Source organism: Cydia strobilella, chromosome Z, assembly GCF_947568885.1.
Source record: "Cydia strobilella chromosome Z, ilCydStro3.1, whole genome shotgun sequence".
Classification (NCBI taxonomy): Eukaryota; Metazoa; Arthropoda; class Insecta; order Lepidoptera; family Tortricidae; genus Cydia; species Cydia strobilella.
This window is the reverse complement of record NC_086068.1, coordinates 8,838,170-8,855,703: the sequence shown is the minus strand read 5'-3', so window position 1 is coordinate 8,855,703 and position 17,534 is coordinate 8,838,170. Positions and strand designations below refer to the sequence as shown.

General features: G+C 35.7%; 1 protein-coding gene across 3 annotated transcripts in view; it reads right to left on the bottom strand.

Annotated features, from left to right (window-relative positions):
* Positions 1–14,388, bottom strand: part of LOC134754309 (forkhead box protein L2-like) — an 86,655-nt gene extending 72,267 nt beyond the window's left edge. For 2 of the 3 annotated variants that reach the window (XM_063690552.1, XM_063690553.1), the window contains exons 1-2: positions 14,077–14,388; positions 9,483–9,622 (exon numbers count right to left, since the gene is read on the bottom strand). In XM_063690552.1, the coding sequence (XP_063546622.1) occupies positions 9,483–9,622; position 14,077 (141 nt within the window). In that variant the 5' untranslated portion in view covers positions 14,078–14,388. Of the gene's footprint in view, positions 1–9,482; positions 9,623–14,072 lie in introns of all 3 variants that reach the window. The other variant, XM_063690554.1, reaches the window with a different exon arrangement.
* Between the last annotated feature and the right edge of the window lie 3,146 nt (positions 14,389–17,534).

Below are 17,534 nucleotides of genomic sequence, written 5' to 3'. Positions count from 1 at the left end.
TGTCAGATTTGGCGGCCTTCGTTGTGTAACATATTATTGCGGGTGACTGTACGACCACATATTTTAAGTTTCGTATGTTTTATTAAAAAATGTACGTTAGTTTATTTTTCCTTATAAAATAATTCAGCGCGCAATATTTCGCAACATTAAAACCTACGTCTTGTTTTAATTTGTGGTTAAGTATATCAAAGATACGATGGTAGAGTAATTAAAGCGTCATTAGTAGGTATAGGGTGAAACATAGCCCTCGTCTCTAAATGTAAAATTAGATAATGGCGAGGGCTCGAGTGTAACAGGTAAATAGTTATTAATTCAGAAATGTCCACTCGTGTCAGCAGCTGACATGGCCAAATGAGCGAGGTGTTCAATACCATCTCGTCGATTTGTGTAAGATTGTTCACTATTATTTACCCTATTCTACAAATAAACATATACATATGTAATTGTTGTAAATTAACATCTACAAGGTAAATAAACATATAATTGTTGTAAATTTACATGTCCTATATTTTCTTGAAATTAAAAGAATACCATCCATACATAAGTCAATCTAACAGACACGATTTTCTCCGTCCGGAACATTAAGTACAGTAGTGGAAGCCGTACGAGGCAAATTTCAAAGAAAAACCGCAAATCGATGAACAGTTTAGCCATTTGGCACACACATACTAAAGGTCAAAACAAATTTTTTGACCCGCACGCAGTTCTTAAAAAAAAACTCCCTGAGGAGGGGCGATGATGAGTCAATATTTTTCTTGTACGGGTTTTTTTTTCAGAAACCCATCGTGTGTGATATGAAAGTGCCTTTTGAGGCGATTTTATAAATATGCTACATCATTACATTTCAACCATTTTTTTAAATTAAAACATGAATAATTTTCAAAACATACCAAGTTTGGGCTTTTCCAGATACGATATGGCTGATTTTTTTTATACAATATACCACAAATGATACGTGATATTTAACCCCAAGAAAACAATTTTGAAATTATTTCATTTAGTATATAATTTTTAATTGAAAAGCTATACAAACGAAAAATATTAAAAAAATGCTTCAGTACAGTTCCATAAGTATAAAATAGGTACTGAAGTAGGACTGTGTCACTTTGTAATATTGAAAAATAAAAAATAAATACCTATCGCATAGTCCAATATAGTTTTTTTTATTGTATTAAACATTGAGTGTGTTGAAATTTAACACTATAGGTAAAATTGTGTAATTAGGGTTCCGTACCAAAAAGGTACAAAATGAACCCTTATGGTGCGACTCTGACCGTCTGTCTGTCTGTCTATCTTATTGCTAAATATCTCGAGTACTACTTAAGTTATCGATTTAAAATTTGGAATAGTCATGAAGAACGCTAACCCAAACACATTGAAAGTGTAATTTTTTAATATTTTTTAATTAATTATGGAACATGCCCAATATATAGAGGGGGCAAAATTTCAAAGTCTAGTTGCTAGGTCGAGTGGGATATCATTTGAAAGAAGTCACTGAATATTACAAACAATTGACTTATGAAGGAAAATTTTAAAAATATACCATTCTTCCCCCCCCCCCCCCCCCTTATCTCCGAAGTTATTATACTTGAAATATCTATAAGATTACACCAAAACCACCTTCTTTGAAATAAAACAAAAATTGTTGAAATCGTTTCGATAAAGAATTATCCCAGAAAAACCAACATACATAAAGGTCGCGCAAATTAGTAAGCTAATTTGCCAATAGATGGGGCTTTACACAATTACGCTTATTACTTATGATTCTGGTTTAAAGTCTTACGTGATTACAGTTACATGAGAAAATTTAAAGTTTGTACGAAACCCTCGGTGCGCGAGTTAAACGAACTCACAATTGGCCAGTTTTTTTTATTATAGTTACTTTTTTATGATTTCTTATTTACCTACATATTTCTTCCCTAAGTTTTACTTCTAAAGAAATCAGTTTTCTATTGAATTATCGTCCTCTACATTCATTTTGAAAGCCGAATACTTAAATGTAGTATGACATTGTAAGTTACTAACGAGGGCCCGGTCTACTTCGTTAGAATTGTTTCTAAAATCTGTACAGAAATAAAATGTTATTTTTTTGTAATTGAGAGCGCCCTAACCGTTTAAAATGTTAATGTTTGATAACCTGAACATTGGGTAAGTCAATGTCATATTGATTTTTATAAAAATATTTACCTACCTACTGATTCGGTGTAGTGTGATAAACGTGACTTGAAGAATAACTTGGGGCGGTGCGCACTTCTTTTCCAGACGGTCAATAAAGCGAATATTACTATAATAACCTACGTTTTATTCTTGTTCTTCATTTCTACAAAATGTTATGCGAGTTGTTTGACGCAAGTACCTTACAAAGTCTATGAAAAATGGTAACGGAATGTGAAATAATCTCAGGCCAGTTAATTTCTTCTATTTGGATCGAAAAAGCTTGTGATTATGAGTATGTGCTGTGAACCTACTACCTGTTAAAAAAAGTATAGTTCAGAAATGAAGTTTAATTACTCGTTTTCAGGGTTCCGTGCCCAAAGGGTAATAACGGGCCGCTATTACTAAGACTCCACTGTCCGTCTGTTTGTCAGTCACCAAGCTGTATCTCGTAAACCGTGATAGCTAGACAGTTGAAATTTTTACAGATGATGTATTTCTGTTGCCGCTATAACAACAAATACTAAAAAATTAATTTGTACGGAACGCTCGGTGGGCAAGTCCGACTCGCACTTGTCCGGTTTTTTATCCACTAGTAGCATATTTATAATCCCAGTGTCACTTACACTGGGGTGCTACGGACAGGAAAGCTCCTAGAGTGCTGAGTCCCTTCTCATTTCTCTGATCAGCTGATCCGGGGGAAAGAGAAGGGCTCTTGGACGGTGCGCCCCGGGGGCATCGGTAAGTAATCTCCTGGTTTCCAGGTAATTAAAACAGGGGCTGCCAATGTCCTGTCGTGGGGGGGTTAGGGCGGGGTTCCGCACAGGGTGTCCTCTCAATGAGGGAGTGTTCACCCGAGTGCGTGCTGGAGGGGGGCCTTTGGGCCGGGCGGCTGCGGTCGCGTGAGGGCACAGGAACGTCGCTGACCTATATAAAACTGCGGTCCCCGTAACTATCTAGGCAGAGGGCCGGCGAGATCACGAGGATGACCACCTCTATAAAAATCGGGGGGGGGGGGGGGTGGAACCCAGGGTTTATCCATCTCCTTCCTGCGTGGAGGTTGTCATGAGGGACAAGTGTGTGGTGTCGCCCTGTATACTACCTTCGAGTCCAAGGAGGGGACAGCCTCGGAATGCTTACACGTCTGTGTCACCGCCACCATTGCTGCGAGACGGGTATACCGTGGAGGGTTTAGTCGGTATTTGGCCCCTGGGCCACGAGTCCGACATATCCGTCCTAGTTCCCTGGCTAGGCAAATCCTATGATTTGTTTTCATTTGATTTGATTTGATTTCAATTATTTCATAATAATAAATTACAGCATAAATTATGCCATGTCAATCTACCCGAATTTATATTATGATCGTCAGTATATTAAGTACAATTTAAATTTCAAAAATGGAAAAAAATACAAAATAATAAATAATTTGTGCAAACTTTTATTGACCGGGATATGGACCGTGATTACCTTTTGTATTTTCAAAGATATATATAACTCCGTAATAGATGAATACAGTCTTTAAAGAAAAACCGTGCCTTGAAAATCACGAATATTTGATTCTCGATTACCTTTGGCCTACTCTCGTATAGAGGGCGTTGACGGTTTTGTTTGTTATTTAATAATTTTAACGCACATCAGTGAAAGAAAATAGGTCAAAATCATAAAAATAATTAATGCAAATAAAAAAAAAACATTTATCCAGATTTAAATACTTTTTATCGTACTTTTATAAATCTTCATTTTTAGTTTTAAAGTTTGTCGATAGATGGCAGTGAATTTACTGTGGTTACAAAATTTACTATGACAGTACCGCTCTATCCTATTATATCGTCTTTGGTATTTTGTATTGTTCATTTCCCGGTCAATATAAGTAAGTCTAGTGAAACTGTTAATTTGTGCAAAATAATAAATAAGTAAACAATGTAAAATTATGTCAACTTAAAAATTAGTAATATATCTCATAATGATCGTCATCTTAAAAACTAAGAGCAATATATCAAATAAAAAATCATACATAACATAAACAATCTTTAGAGAAATATGTTTTACCGTATTTTTATTAGTTAAATGTTACATTTCTAAATAAAATAAAGTGCTATGCTTCCAAAAAATGTCTACAAACATTTTACGTGACAGCTATTCCATAATAAAAATGAACTTTCAAAGGAACCATCAGTCGACGTCAGAGTTATTACAGTTTTTATGAATTAGGAATCTCTAAGTCGCTCACACTGTACTGGTTCGGCTTCGATTCGCACGTTCTCATGTAACCAATGGCAATAGGTGCTTAGGGCTCCAAGTCCGTTTACGTAAAGACAAAAGGCTGACTCACAAACTAGTGCACGGCGTGGGGGTAGAGTTTCAATTTACGTGCGTCGAGGATAACACGTCGTTTATGAAGAGTAAGAAGTTGAAATATATCTACTATCAGAATAGCAGATGCACCTAACTAACCTTAACAGAACTTTAAGGATTACCAATAATACAGCCCGTTTCAAATTTTAATTTCTTGTTCTGAGACGATTACAAGTTTGATTACTAAGCATAAAAATTACAAATAAAAAAGATGGGTTTGATTTCCGTGCAGCTGTCAACAGTGAGATTTCTCAGTTTCAGTACATAGTGGAGTCAATATAAAGTTTAAGTTACATTAAATGCACACTCAAATTTTTCTACATGGGTGAATTCTATATCATATTGAATACCCGTCTGTAAAGTAACAACTTGATATCAGTTCCCGTTTTTGAGAAATAAAACTTTTTTTTTAAATCTTTTATACTACTTAAACAATAATTCCCACATAAGATATTTTTCGTAGAATGGGTTATGAAGCTTATACGACTACACGGTCAGAATATCTCTCGACAATAATGTAAATTATAGATTTATTGAAACAAATTATTATTTTGTAAGTTTTTCATGACCGAGGAACTCCCACACCGAGAGAAAAGTTTACTATGGTGGTTATGAAGTAGTTGTATCGATCATGTTTAAAAATCTCCCGAGTCACTACTATATTTGTAGAATAGCAGCAAGATTTTGGAAACAAACAGCAAATAATGTTCTGCACAATTAATGGACATTTCTAGTTTTTTGCCAGTAACTGCACAAGTTATGGAAGAATAACATATTCATTTTTCTCTCGATAATTAAATCAATTTCCAGCATAAAAAATTTAAAAAGTATGCGGTATTTCCAGGCGTTCACAGAGGCCAATTCGAACTTTATTTAAGATGTCAATAATATATCATTTTGTTATCATTCGCCCGACCGTCTCGCTCGCACCAAAACATATTTTAACTAGTACGAGCGAAACGCACACGCAAATTAAAAAAATGACATCTTTAATAACAAAGTTCGAATTATCCTCAAGGTATATTAGGAAAGTATACCTTATGGCTTATGGCATTGCGTTAAGGTTCAATAGTTCAATGCATTAAGTGTCTGTCTTTATATGAAAAACGATAGCTGTCAAATTGTTATATCTATTCACAAAACGTTTAGAATACTGGATGCTGTGTCAGATATAAATAGACCCTTGAAGTCTTACAACTATCTATTATGCTTGATCTGAATCTTACTGGTTAGTAAGGACCGTCCACTTAGTTATACTTTGAATAGCCGCCCGGACAAATTATAAAGCTTATTTCGAATTTTAAATTTTGACAATTCACGAGAAGAGTAACGTAACGTCAAACGATATGTTTGTCCCTTTTCAACGATCCTGTCATCCGATGCTTTTAGTAGCGGGAGCTGTGAGATTGAAAAGACGCAAATGTCAGCAATTCGTACCGCTTGGTATTTGTCAGCGAGCGCATCGCGACATGATACCAGTATGAACCTGGCCCTCGATTACGTATAATTGTAAGGAAACTTGGGATCAAGTTATATTAGTCTAAGGTCTAACAGTTGAGAATAAGACGTGCTCTGAATATACAGTGTGGAATTTTTTTATGGGCCCTGAAGGGAAAGTGCCTTAAAACCTTCAGTTACCTCATTTTATTTTTAAAACGAAACAAAACTGCATTCAAAGGTTTTTTGAAAGAAAGAAAGAAAGAAAGAAAGAAAAGACATTTATTGTAAAGACCTTCTACAAACAGCGCCACCTCAGTTACAAAAAAGAACTTACTCACTAAACACTTAAAGCTAGGTACAATGGTAGTTATAGAAAAAGGAGTAAGGTAAGGGTTAATGAAATTCGCTTGTCTCGCCTGGGAATCGAACCGACTAAAAATTCTAAACAATAAACACTCCCTATTTCATTCTACTAGTCGATACAGTTAATGTTAATGATAACATTTCTTCAAGAAACATTAGGTCTTACACTCGTCTGTAGTACAAAATTTCCATAAAATCGAATATTTAGTACTCAAGAATATTTTTAGACAAGCAAAATTGAAAAAAAAAAAACCTTTGAATGCAGTTTAGTTTCTTTTAAAAAATAAAAGAATGTCTCCTTTAAGTAAAATGACCTAACTTAAGGTTTTCAGAGAATTTCCCTCCAGGGCCCATTAATTTGATTATTAAATTATAGTGGTAAGTAAGCGCATTGAGTATGCACTTTTGTCTCAGGCGATGCCGCTTGGCACGATTGATTGTTCCTTAGGGCAAATAAAACTGATTCAGCCCGGTAGCCACGAGATCGTAACGCCCCCCAAAAGGGGGGTGAAAGGGTCGGCTCCCCAAGTCCAATCTATGCTATATTTCTTCCTGTTCTTAGCAACTAGGGCAACTTATATATCATTTTCGTATAATTTAGGAACGAGGAATTCATTTTTGAAATAACTATTAGACCTTTCCATACAAAAAAAATGAGTTGTTTACAAAAAAAATTAATGTTATGTAATTTTTTGTGACAATTTTCCCTGTTACAATTACAGTGTGGCGATTTGCACTAAATAAAAAATGGACAATGTAGCCCATTTATTGTTCATTCTGGAAAATATCACTTAAAAGGAATAGCTGCCGAAACGCCTGTCAAAAAAGAGGCGTTTTTTCTTACTAAGCGGCGTTTTAAGTTTCCAAAGTTTTTATTCCTTACTTGTTGTTTTTATTCCTCACTTGTTGTTTTTATTATTTTTTCGCAACTGTGTTAAAAAACGTCGTTCGATACACGTGCGGAAATGTCATTCTTCACTCATCCCGAGTCTTGCCAAGATACCTATCTCGGTACTCGTGAAGTAATGACATACTTTCCGCACTAGCATCGAAATGTACTATTTATTCCATTTGGGCACCAAGAAGTATGTTGGTAGTAAACCTTTTAGTGCGAGTAAAATAGTATGTAATAATGATTTAATATAATATTGTTAATTTACTAAAGTTTCATTATTGCGTCATTTCATCTCATAACCCTACTACCCATTGAATTGAATGACCTTTTTCACGTTTTCTGCAGCAATGCAGTCGACTGCAGCAATATTGAAGCGCGACATTGCTGTCGACTGCTACGGCAGTAGCCGTAAATGTCAAAATCAAATTTCCTGTCTGGATTTTGACGTTCATTTAAAATAAATAATCAAAGGGGATCATCGATTTTGGGCCCGGAGGACAAACCATCGCGTATATTATGGTACACTACACAGACGGTTACAGTAATTATAAACGCATTTGATTACGGAAAAAGATATAATATTGGGTGTAAATGAAACGGGAATGTATTATACAATAAAATAAATTATATCTATTATTAATTTCCGTAAATCACACCATCATCTTTATTAGCATAGCATAGCTTAACGCTCAATTTCGCACAAACCGTGAGGTTTTCACTAAGGAGTTTCAAATTCTCTTTGCACTAAACTTTATGGTTGGTAGAAAAGTCTGTATTCTAATTTGGTACTAACTGCCACTGTCTGTCATTGCTATGTCATAGCCTCATAGCTAACATACGTGGGATATATGCCGCAATGTATGCATTGCGCGTTTTATCGGAGCTTTGCCTGAGGTGTGTTAAGTAAGCGCGCAATCAAAATTAAACATGCGTAAACAATCGTTACGCGTACCGATGAAACTGGGTAAGTTAGTCATGGGAGAATTAACGGTCGACCGCATCGCGAACTCTCGGCAGTTCAAGCGGACCGATCGTCTACCGCGAACATTGAAGTGAGACGGAGATATGGAAGTCGATCAAATGTTCTCTACAGTGAATCGGTACCCGTCAGTTAGTGTCTGCGTGGGTAATTTAAATAGCTTGGACGTCGTAATAATTATGGTTGTATTCCATACAATATTACATATACGTGAGAATTTTTTTGTTATTACACTAACATGAGTAAGAGATTTATGAAGGTGAAACAAAAGTCGAGTGTCCATTTTCTATAAGCAACAAAAAAAAATTCGAAACAAAAATGGTTAATAGTAATTAAACGGATTAATTTACGTTAGAGATTTTTTTGTAGAATATAGTAAATATAAAGAGCTTAATTAACATGTAATTTTTATGTACACATTAGTTGTTATTTTTATGTAAAAAAATGTTTTAATAAAGAAAGTTATTGGGGGCAGGTTTCTGTGTCAAGCTGGAAGAAAATATAAATACTTAATGAGTATATGCTTGAGAACAGCATATTAGAAAATCTCTAGTGTGGGGATTGATGTTTTGGTTTATTTTTCTATTTTAGTAATAATTTGGATTTATAAAAAAAAATTGACATATTTTGTGGAGATTTTTTTCAAAATATATTATTTGTAACATAGGGAATCACATCTCAAAAAATCTCTAATGTGAGAATTAATGTAGATTTCTCATACATTTTGAACTGTGCTGACCGGCCTATACAATGAGGGCTACCGTTTTTGTGCTCACCAGTTGGCGCCACTGTAGATTTAGGTCCAGAGAAACAGATCTCAAAATTCTTTTATGCTTATTTTCATAAAATCAATACATTCTAATATACACAAGGGTATTTTAAAGTCTAAATGTGCCATTTTTTCAACCTGTTTAATTTTGCATATATTTTAGTTTGCACTTTTTTTCAAACCTAACATTTATTGAGCTACTTATACGAGTCTTATCTATTGTTTACCATGATTAATTAAAGATAGACAAAGATTTACCACAATTATGAATAAGGAGTGAAAATTCCCGATAAAAAAGCTTGAAAATATAACTTTTATGCATTTGACATTTTGAAAGACCTCCATCTACACTAGCGGTCCTAGCGGCGAAATTAAACGCGGTAGCCCTCATTAAATTCAGAATCGGACTTCTAGAGTCTTCATGTACCTACAGGAAGGAGTCACGCATTATCATACATAGGTATACAGCGTGCACACATACAGTCAGCGTGACATCATCCGTCATGCGACGTGACAAAAGGACTCACCGTGGGGTGCATATGCGGGTGGGGGTAGAGTTGCATTCTGCGCGCGTCCACATACAGGTCGTTCATGACGAAGGGGTAGCCGGTCAGCGCGACATCGCCGCTGCCGTCGTGCAGCTCGTCCTCATCCGTCGTGCGAGCCACTGCGACAAAGTTTGCAAAGTTTAACATCCTATTATCTCGCTAGATGGCGGGATTAAGGGCCACGTCTTCAGTATTATTCTTTGTTTACTAACTCGAAGGATAGAGTAAACACCACGCTCTCTAAAATTTCATGCGCCGGATTTATTTGGGTATTTAAAATTCCTGTTTAACCGTTACGTAAATACAAGCCTGATTTAAAGTGATGAGGTCACGAATCAGTGTTTTTGTGCAAGCTTATGGATTAATAATAATGCATTTTCCTTTTTTTTTTGACCGAGCGAGCGTCTGCATTTTTTTCAGCTTGGGCAAAAACGCTTTCGTATTACCGGCTGTTCCTTAGCCTTTACAGGCTGCATTTCTCAACCGATTGTCTTAAAATTTTGTGAACAGGTACGATAGTTAACATTTTTCGTAAATTGTTTTAGAACAGTTTTCAAAATTGAGGAGTCACACATATTGTATACAAGTAATCAATTATGTTACGACAGACTTGCGAGTTCTACAGTTCACAGAGCCAATAGAGTTAAATTAATTCACTGCAAAACTTTAAGCCCCTTCTTCTTAAACTCACTACGAGCTTCAATAAGTTAATGATGTAATATAATAATGATGTATAGTCATAAATCTTAACTTTGAAGCCAACGTAGGTATTTTAATAATTCTTACTCTGACTTAAAACTTCCTAGATCTCCATACCCCGACGCAAAGATATTAATTACTGATATTACTTTGTCGAAAATGCATATCACGTAAGCTATTTGTAACTCATCAGCCAGTAATCAAATTACGTACGTATATCGTTATTGCTTACTTCAGTACTTCCATGCGCTGATGTAGCATTACAAAGTCACACTAACTTTTTAATAATTGCATAACTAAAACTCGGTCAATTATCTAACCTAATGTAACATCGCTACCATACCATTCTTCTACGTTTAATGTTGTGTGAGGCTATTGAGGTGGGTAGTTTTATATAAGTATATTAATTTTGACAGAGATGAATATATTTTTTCTCAGTTTCCCGTGACCACAAACGCTGTAAAGAGTTCGAAACGTCGAGACGTATTTTATATCCTTTAAAATATTTTTATTATATACCAACAAACTTAGTCATTTATTCTGGCGAAATTAACCCTATTTTTACATTTAATTCTTCTGCCAAACTGCAAGACAGTTTGTTGGCAGAGGGGACTCCCTTAAAACACGGATGGGTAGTCTTAGCTAATTAGTTGCCTAGTTAATTATAAAACATAATTATACGGTATATCATTATACAATTTGGGGACCAAGTACTTCCTACTTTTTTTTCCATAAAATTTTTTACTCACGACGGAACCTCTAACATTTTTTTACTCATTGTTCTTGTTAATCTAGGGCGATGTATATAGGTTTTAAATTCATTTTTATTGAATTCTATTTCTTGCGCAACATATTCCAAATTCAAGGACAAATGCGCGTCCGTGGGCTACGGACGGACATTTATTCCTAATAGGACAATAGGTAATTAGTATAAATGCTAAAGTGGTTCTATCTGTTTGCCTGTTACATTCACGGTTAAACCGCTGAACCGATTAAGATGAAATTTTACGGGTTGTTCCCACTAGTTCCCACCAAGTTAAACTCCACTATTAGTAACAACTTGGTGGTACCTAGTGGGAATAACCCAATTTTACATGGACATATTTTGACTTCTAGGAAAATAATGAGTTTTTTAAATCACGTTCACGCAACAAAAAACAAATAAAAATATTTAACGCAAAATATGTAGCAATTTTCCATTACAGAATATGAGGCAGGAAAACGTAGTATTCGGGATTGATAAATCCTTATTGGGTAGTCTTCTATATTTAACCTGGAAATATTTCAGGAAAGTCACGAATTTCACTACGAATGGTGGGCGTAGCAACAAGAAATTTAATTGCGGAGGATACTGACTTGTATTCCCAGTTTTACCAAAGAACCATCACATCGTACCTGCGTAGATGACTAGCATCTAAAGGATGACTCACGTTAGACCGGGCTGTGTCCGGGCCGGAGCTTCCGGCGCTTCGTTTTCTATGGAAAGCACCACGTGATCACCTGTCATGTCATAGAAAAGTAAGCGCCGGAAGCTCTGGCCCGGTCTAACGTGAGTCATCCTTTACTCTCGCACAGGGGGGCCAAACTTATTTGGGGGGCAACTTTTACATAGAAATTTGTCATATGAGACACAAAATTTGTTCACCGGATGCTTCCATATAAATATGTGCTGTGCTGACAAACATGGTACGGACTGCGCTAAAAAGGTTCGACTGTGTGTTTTGAGGTCTGTTCTTAGGTACCTACAGAAAGTTCGTTCATTGTCGTCGTGTAAGGCAATCCAACGTACATACTTATATAGTCGCATCCTTATCGAATCGCACCAAAATCACTATGAATCTATGGTTCAAAATTTGGATTGGCACCGACTTCAAACATTGGTAACGCATATACTTAAATACGGAACCCTAAAAAGGATAATATTTTATTTCATCCTTTTTGAAGTCGGTTTTCTTTTTATTGAAAAAAGTTTTTATTTAGGTTGTATTTTTCCTTCCAAATATGTTCTTACTGCTGAGGTGAAAAATCTTGTGTCCTACACGAGATCAAAGTTATTTACATCTCGTGCGCATTTGAGCAAAATAAGCACTCGAACAAATACCAACCTTTGCTCTCTTGTTTTACAAATAAGTAACTATTTTAGTTAACAATTGTAGTTTGTCAAAGGACTATCTCATTTCAAACATAGACGGAGCTGACAGTGAGAATCATAATATCTTTGTCTTACACTAGTACTAGCACCCAAAAGAAAAGGATGAGTAGGTATAGTTTTTTTTTGTTCTTATATACTGACAATTTGGTTTGACCAACTATAATTATAAGAACAGAAAATCATGCAACTCTCTTACCTAACTTATCAGCAGCGGTACATAGGTGTATTTTAGTAATATTTCGATTTTTTGTAAAAAAAAAATACATGATGATAGTCGGGCCAAACTAACTCTGTAGGTAGAAACTTTGCAGTGACAGATTGTAAAATTTTGTGCAATTTGGAAAAAAATATTTGGGTTGGTGCGGCCTAATAGACGTTTAACACTTAACACGTTTAGTACGTTATACTTAACCTCTTAATTTAAATTCAATACAAATTTTATTAACAAAAAAAAGCATACCATCATCATTAAATTAGTAATAATAATTTAAATTACTAATGACGGTAAATCAATATTGAATTGGTTATAGTTATCATACATATTTTTTTGTTTATGAAGCGGATTATGTATAATATATCGAGATCTATTCTAACACATATTTACCACTGGTTCTTTATTAATATAAAATAACGTGTTTTAGTACAATATTGAATCGGAAAAGTGACACTATTTTTTTTACATGTCATTGTTTTAAGTCTAGAAAACGAATAACGTAAAGCGCGTGAAGGTTTTCATACCACAGTTTATTTACCTATAATCTCATTTATAAGATAATAAGTGTTGTGAAATGAATATGAAACTAACTACAAATTATAAGAACTAAAGCTAAAAATTGAAAAATGTTAAAAAATTTAAAATTAAACGTTTATGTCTTAATTTTTCTGTTATTTTAATGTCTGCTATTATATGTATTTGTGTGTCGTTACCAATTATATGTTTATTATAAAAGTTTTATTGAGATAACCTTAAACAAATGAATCAAAATCGGCCTCCACGACTCAAACTATCTCCATAGTTATCAGTCCACTAACTATCAGTCCGCCGGACGATATCGGCCTGTCAGTTAGAATAAAAAATTGACAGTTCCGAACAACTGACAGGCCGATATCGTCCGGCGGACTGATAGTTAGTGGACCCCTACGATGAAATTTGGTTTTCCTATAAAAAATACTTTTTTCATTAAAAAACTGTCCATTACAGTTTTCACATCTATTTTGTAAAATTAGCGATTTTGAAATTAGTTTGTTTTTAGAACGCTACAAAGCTACAAAGGATTAGTACTTTAGCTTATTTTACAAAATGTTTGTAGAGTTTTAATCGTTACGTAACATGTAAATACCTAATTAATCTTCACTTTTTCGTCTTAATGTCATGTAATAAGGGATAATAATAATTGTATGGATATATTCGAAATATGTGAATATTTTATATTTTGTAACCACTATAAAATACCTACACAAGTACCGTCAAGAAACTTTAACTTTAAAACCTAGTCAATGAGAGTATGTTGGTTTGTTTTATGAGTGTTTTTATCAACAGAATAAGCATTTCTATCCACTATTGACTTATATTTGTTTACCGAAACACAGTTGTATGTTTTTGTAATAAACGATTATTTTACAGAGCGTAAATCACAGTTAACAAGCTATAAAAGTTTACCGCCCACCGAAAGACCACTAATTTATCTCAACTCTACTTCTACTTTTATATTACTCACCCACTTTTTATAAATTTAGGCTTTCCAATTCAGCTCAAAAGTCCATGAAGCTTTGCATAGTGGGCATCCTTGTTGCGTCACAGATTTAAAGAAAAACAGTCCACACGTAAACAACTTTTTTTTAGAATGTATTATATAGTTTAAGAAAATCGCGTGATTTGGGCGGGCGGACGCAGTGCGTTGCGCGCCGAACGAGTGTGCGAGCGATGGGCGACCGACGGACTGGCTTAGTGCGCTACACTCGCTAAAGCCAAATCACGGCACACCAACACCGCACTGAAACCTGAAAACAAATCATACCGTGACCTATTTAGAAAAAAAAGATACTTTAAATGCGATCCGCATTCCTTTTATAAATTCATTAAAAAACCTTCACGTAATAGGTACAAATAATGACGAAAATCGTAGTTTTCACAAGGAAAACCAAATATTGGTCTTGCGGTCGGTGGGGCAAGACGGAGTGCTATTGGTGGGTTTGAGCGGCCCGACGCCAATGGCGTGAGTAGGAGGAGCCTTGTAACCGCTTTGAAATTTGGCGAGAAACGGTTCCTCCCAATTTCCGTCTTTTCGGCTTGAATAATATAGAAATACCGGGGCAGCCTTTCCGACCTCACGCCGCATGTATTTATATACATGTGCTTACCTAATTGTAACTGTAGTGTAAGTCTAACAAACTGACTGAAAATATAAGGTAACTTTAACTAACGCAAAACTCGCAAAAGTATTTCTGTCAGTCAATTCATTTTTAACCGACATCAAAAATGGAGGTTATCAATTCGACCGTTTTTTTTATGTTACCTCAGAACTCCATCATTTCTGGACCAATTTGGAAAATTATTTTTTATTTGAATGTATATAGTCCCAAGTTGGTCCCGGTCCCGTTTTTGTCGTCAAAACACAGTTCTGATGAGGAAATCCATGATTAATATAGGGAAGTCCTCAAATCTTATAGATAGCGGTTTTAGTATTTTCATCAACAAACAAAGCATTTTCATCCAAAACAGTGCCATTTGATGAAGTGGAACTGCTGATGATGACCAGAACGGGACTTTAACAACGCATATTTACCTTTTACCGAGTTGTCCTCTTCGATATGTTTGTTAAGAACGTACGTTCTGAAGGAACATTTGTGTTAAAGTCTAGTTCTGATGATGGGTTTCATGAGGTCCAACTCCTCAAATCTTGATAGCTCTAGTTCCAGACCTTGAACATCTTACAGAATGATAAAAAGAACATAAAGACAAAAATAGAAATATAAAATTAATGTTTAAAAATAAAGTAAAACTTTACTTAGCTATCGTTGCTTGCGCCAGTTAGTACGAATACGAACGAAAGAAACAATAAGTAAATGACATCATTTGGATGTTTGTACGTTCGAATTGGCCTGAATTTTTCAAATCTTATCGTTTCCTTGTCTGTAAGATGTGTACCTACCTAGGTTCCTGCGCATGCGCTTGTGATCCGCTCGTAGAAGGCCTTTAGTGCTACGCGCATAGTTACTGCTCGCGTAGCATTTTTCTCTAGATATTTTAACGTGCGTACAGGGTGTTATTCCGCAGCTAAGACATAGTATATACAAGTAGTTATAGACATAAAACCGAGCGACCAGGGGTAAGAGAAAGACATATTCATGTATTGACAGTTTCATGTATAGCAGCATAATCCTTTTTCTCTTTCACTCTTATAAATTTCGGTATTTCGCCATCGCCTCCTTGCTATGATGTTGTAACCCGACCATGAAAAAATGCCCGGTTTGTGATAAAGACAAAGCATGGCACTATTTTCTCTTTCCTCTTATAGGAATCGCAATAAGACTATTTTTCTCTATCAAAGAGTGTCAGGCTCTTGTTCCGCAATTTCCGCACCCATAGTAGGTACTCCCAGTGTTTTTTTTTTAAATTAAGTCCCCGGCAACCCCTCGGTTCTCCATACAAACGTAGTTTCGCTCTCATTTTAAAACGACTAGCTAGATTGCTCTGAAACTTTGTACTTACAATAAAATAAGGTATACTTATTCTAGCTCTGTAATTAGTTTAAAATGTAGCTACAGAGACCATAGTTAAAAAAATACAGCGAATTTAAGTTTTTCATACAAAACTTGTTTTAGCTCTCTTTCGTTTGTTTTATTTACTAGAGCTAAGTATATAAACTAATTACAGAACTAGATATACCTAATGTCATTGTATGAGCAGTTTCATTACAATCCAACGCGTAGTTTTAAAATGAGAACGAAATTCCTTTTGTATGGGAAGGTGAAATTCGGCCGAACTTGCCGTGGACTTAAGTATTTTTACTTTAAAAAGGGTAGTTATAATTATTAGTTGTGTTGTTATTTAATTAATTTAATTATAGCTACAATAATTAATAAATGATACACTTTAACAACAATTATTATTTACATTACGTATGGTGCTAATTTTCCGCCCTAGTGCGGTAATTAGCACTATACGTGCGTATGTAGAAAATTAAAAGGGCCATATGTACTATAAAACGTTGTGCGATACACGTGCGAAAAGGCAATTCGCAACTCGTGTCGATTTAAAACATAGCCCTAGATATCGCTTTTTGTGGGGCCCCATCTAGTGAGGGCGAGTCACCGTCTGCCCGGAAATAAAATTGCATTAATTGCTTGTACCGTTTTTTATCCCATATGAGTAGCTCAGTACTTAGTCCAGCGCTTTCACCATTGGGTGAAAGCGATGGACTAAGTACTGACCTGCTGCCTGAGTACCTAGTTCATTTTAGAGTCCATCAACTCCAATAGTCCTTACACCCGGCGGATGCTGCCTCTGCGTACGTCCTATGACACGGGCAAGGGCAGCATCCGCTCGGTGTACCCCTTACATTTCATTAGTGTCAAAACGGACTTTACAGTACATATGATGCTACTTTCTCGCACTAGTGCGTAAAAGAGCACTTTTCGTGCATATGTCGAAAGTTTAAAGGGCCATATGTACTGTAAAACGTTGTACGATACACGTGCGAATAGGTAATTCGCAACTCGTGTCGATTTAAAACACTCCCTGCGGTCGTGTTTTAATTTATCGCCACTCGTTTCGAATTTCCTCTTTTCCGCACTTGTATCGTAAATAACTATTACGTGTTGGCTTCGACCTCGCGCACGCCTCCCAAAGGTCCGGAACATCATTGTTCCGTGATAGGAAAGACATACAAACGAATAATAATATAATACTAATTCAGCCTATATACGTCCCACTGCTGGGCACAGGCCTCCTCCTCTCATGCGCGAGAGGGCTTTAGCTATAGTCCTCACGCTAGCCTAATGCGGATTGGGGACTTCACAATACACCTTTTGATTTTTCTTCGCAGATGTATGCAGGTTTCCTCACGATGTTTTCCTTCACCGAAAAGCTAGTGGTAAATATCCAATGATATTTCGTCCATAAGTTCTGAAAAACTCATTGGTACGAGCCAGGATTTGAACTCGCGACCTCCGGATTA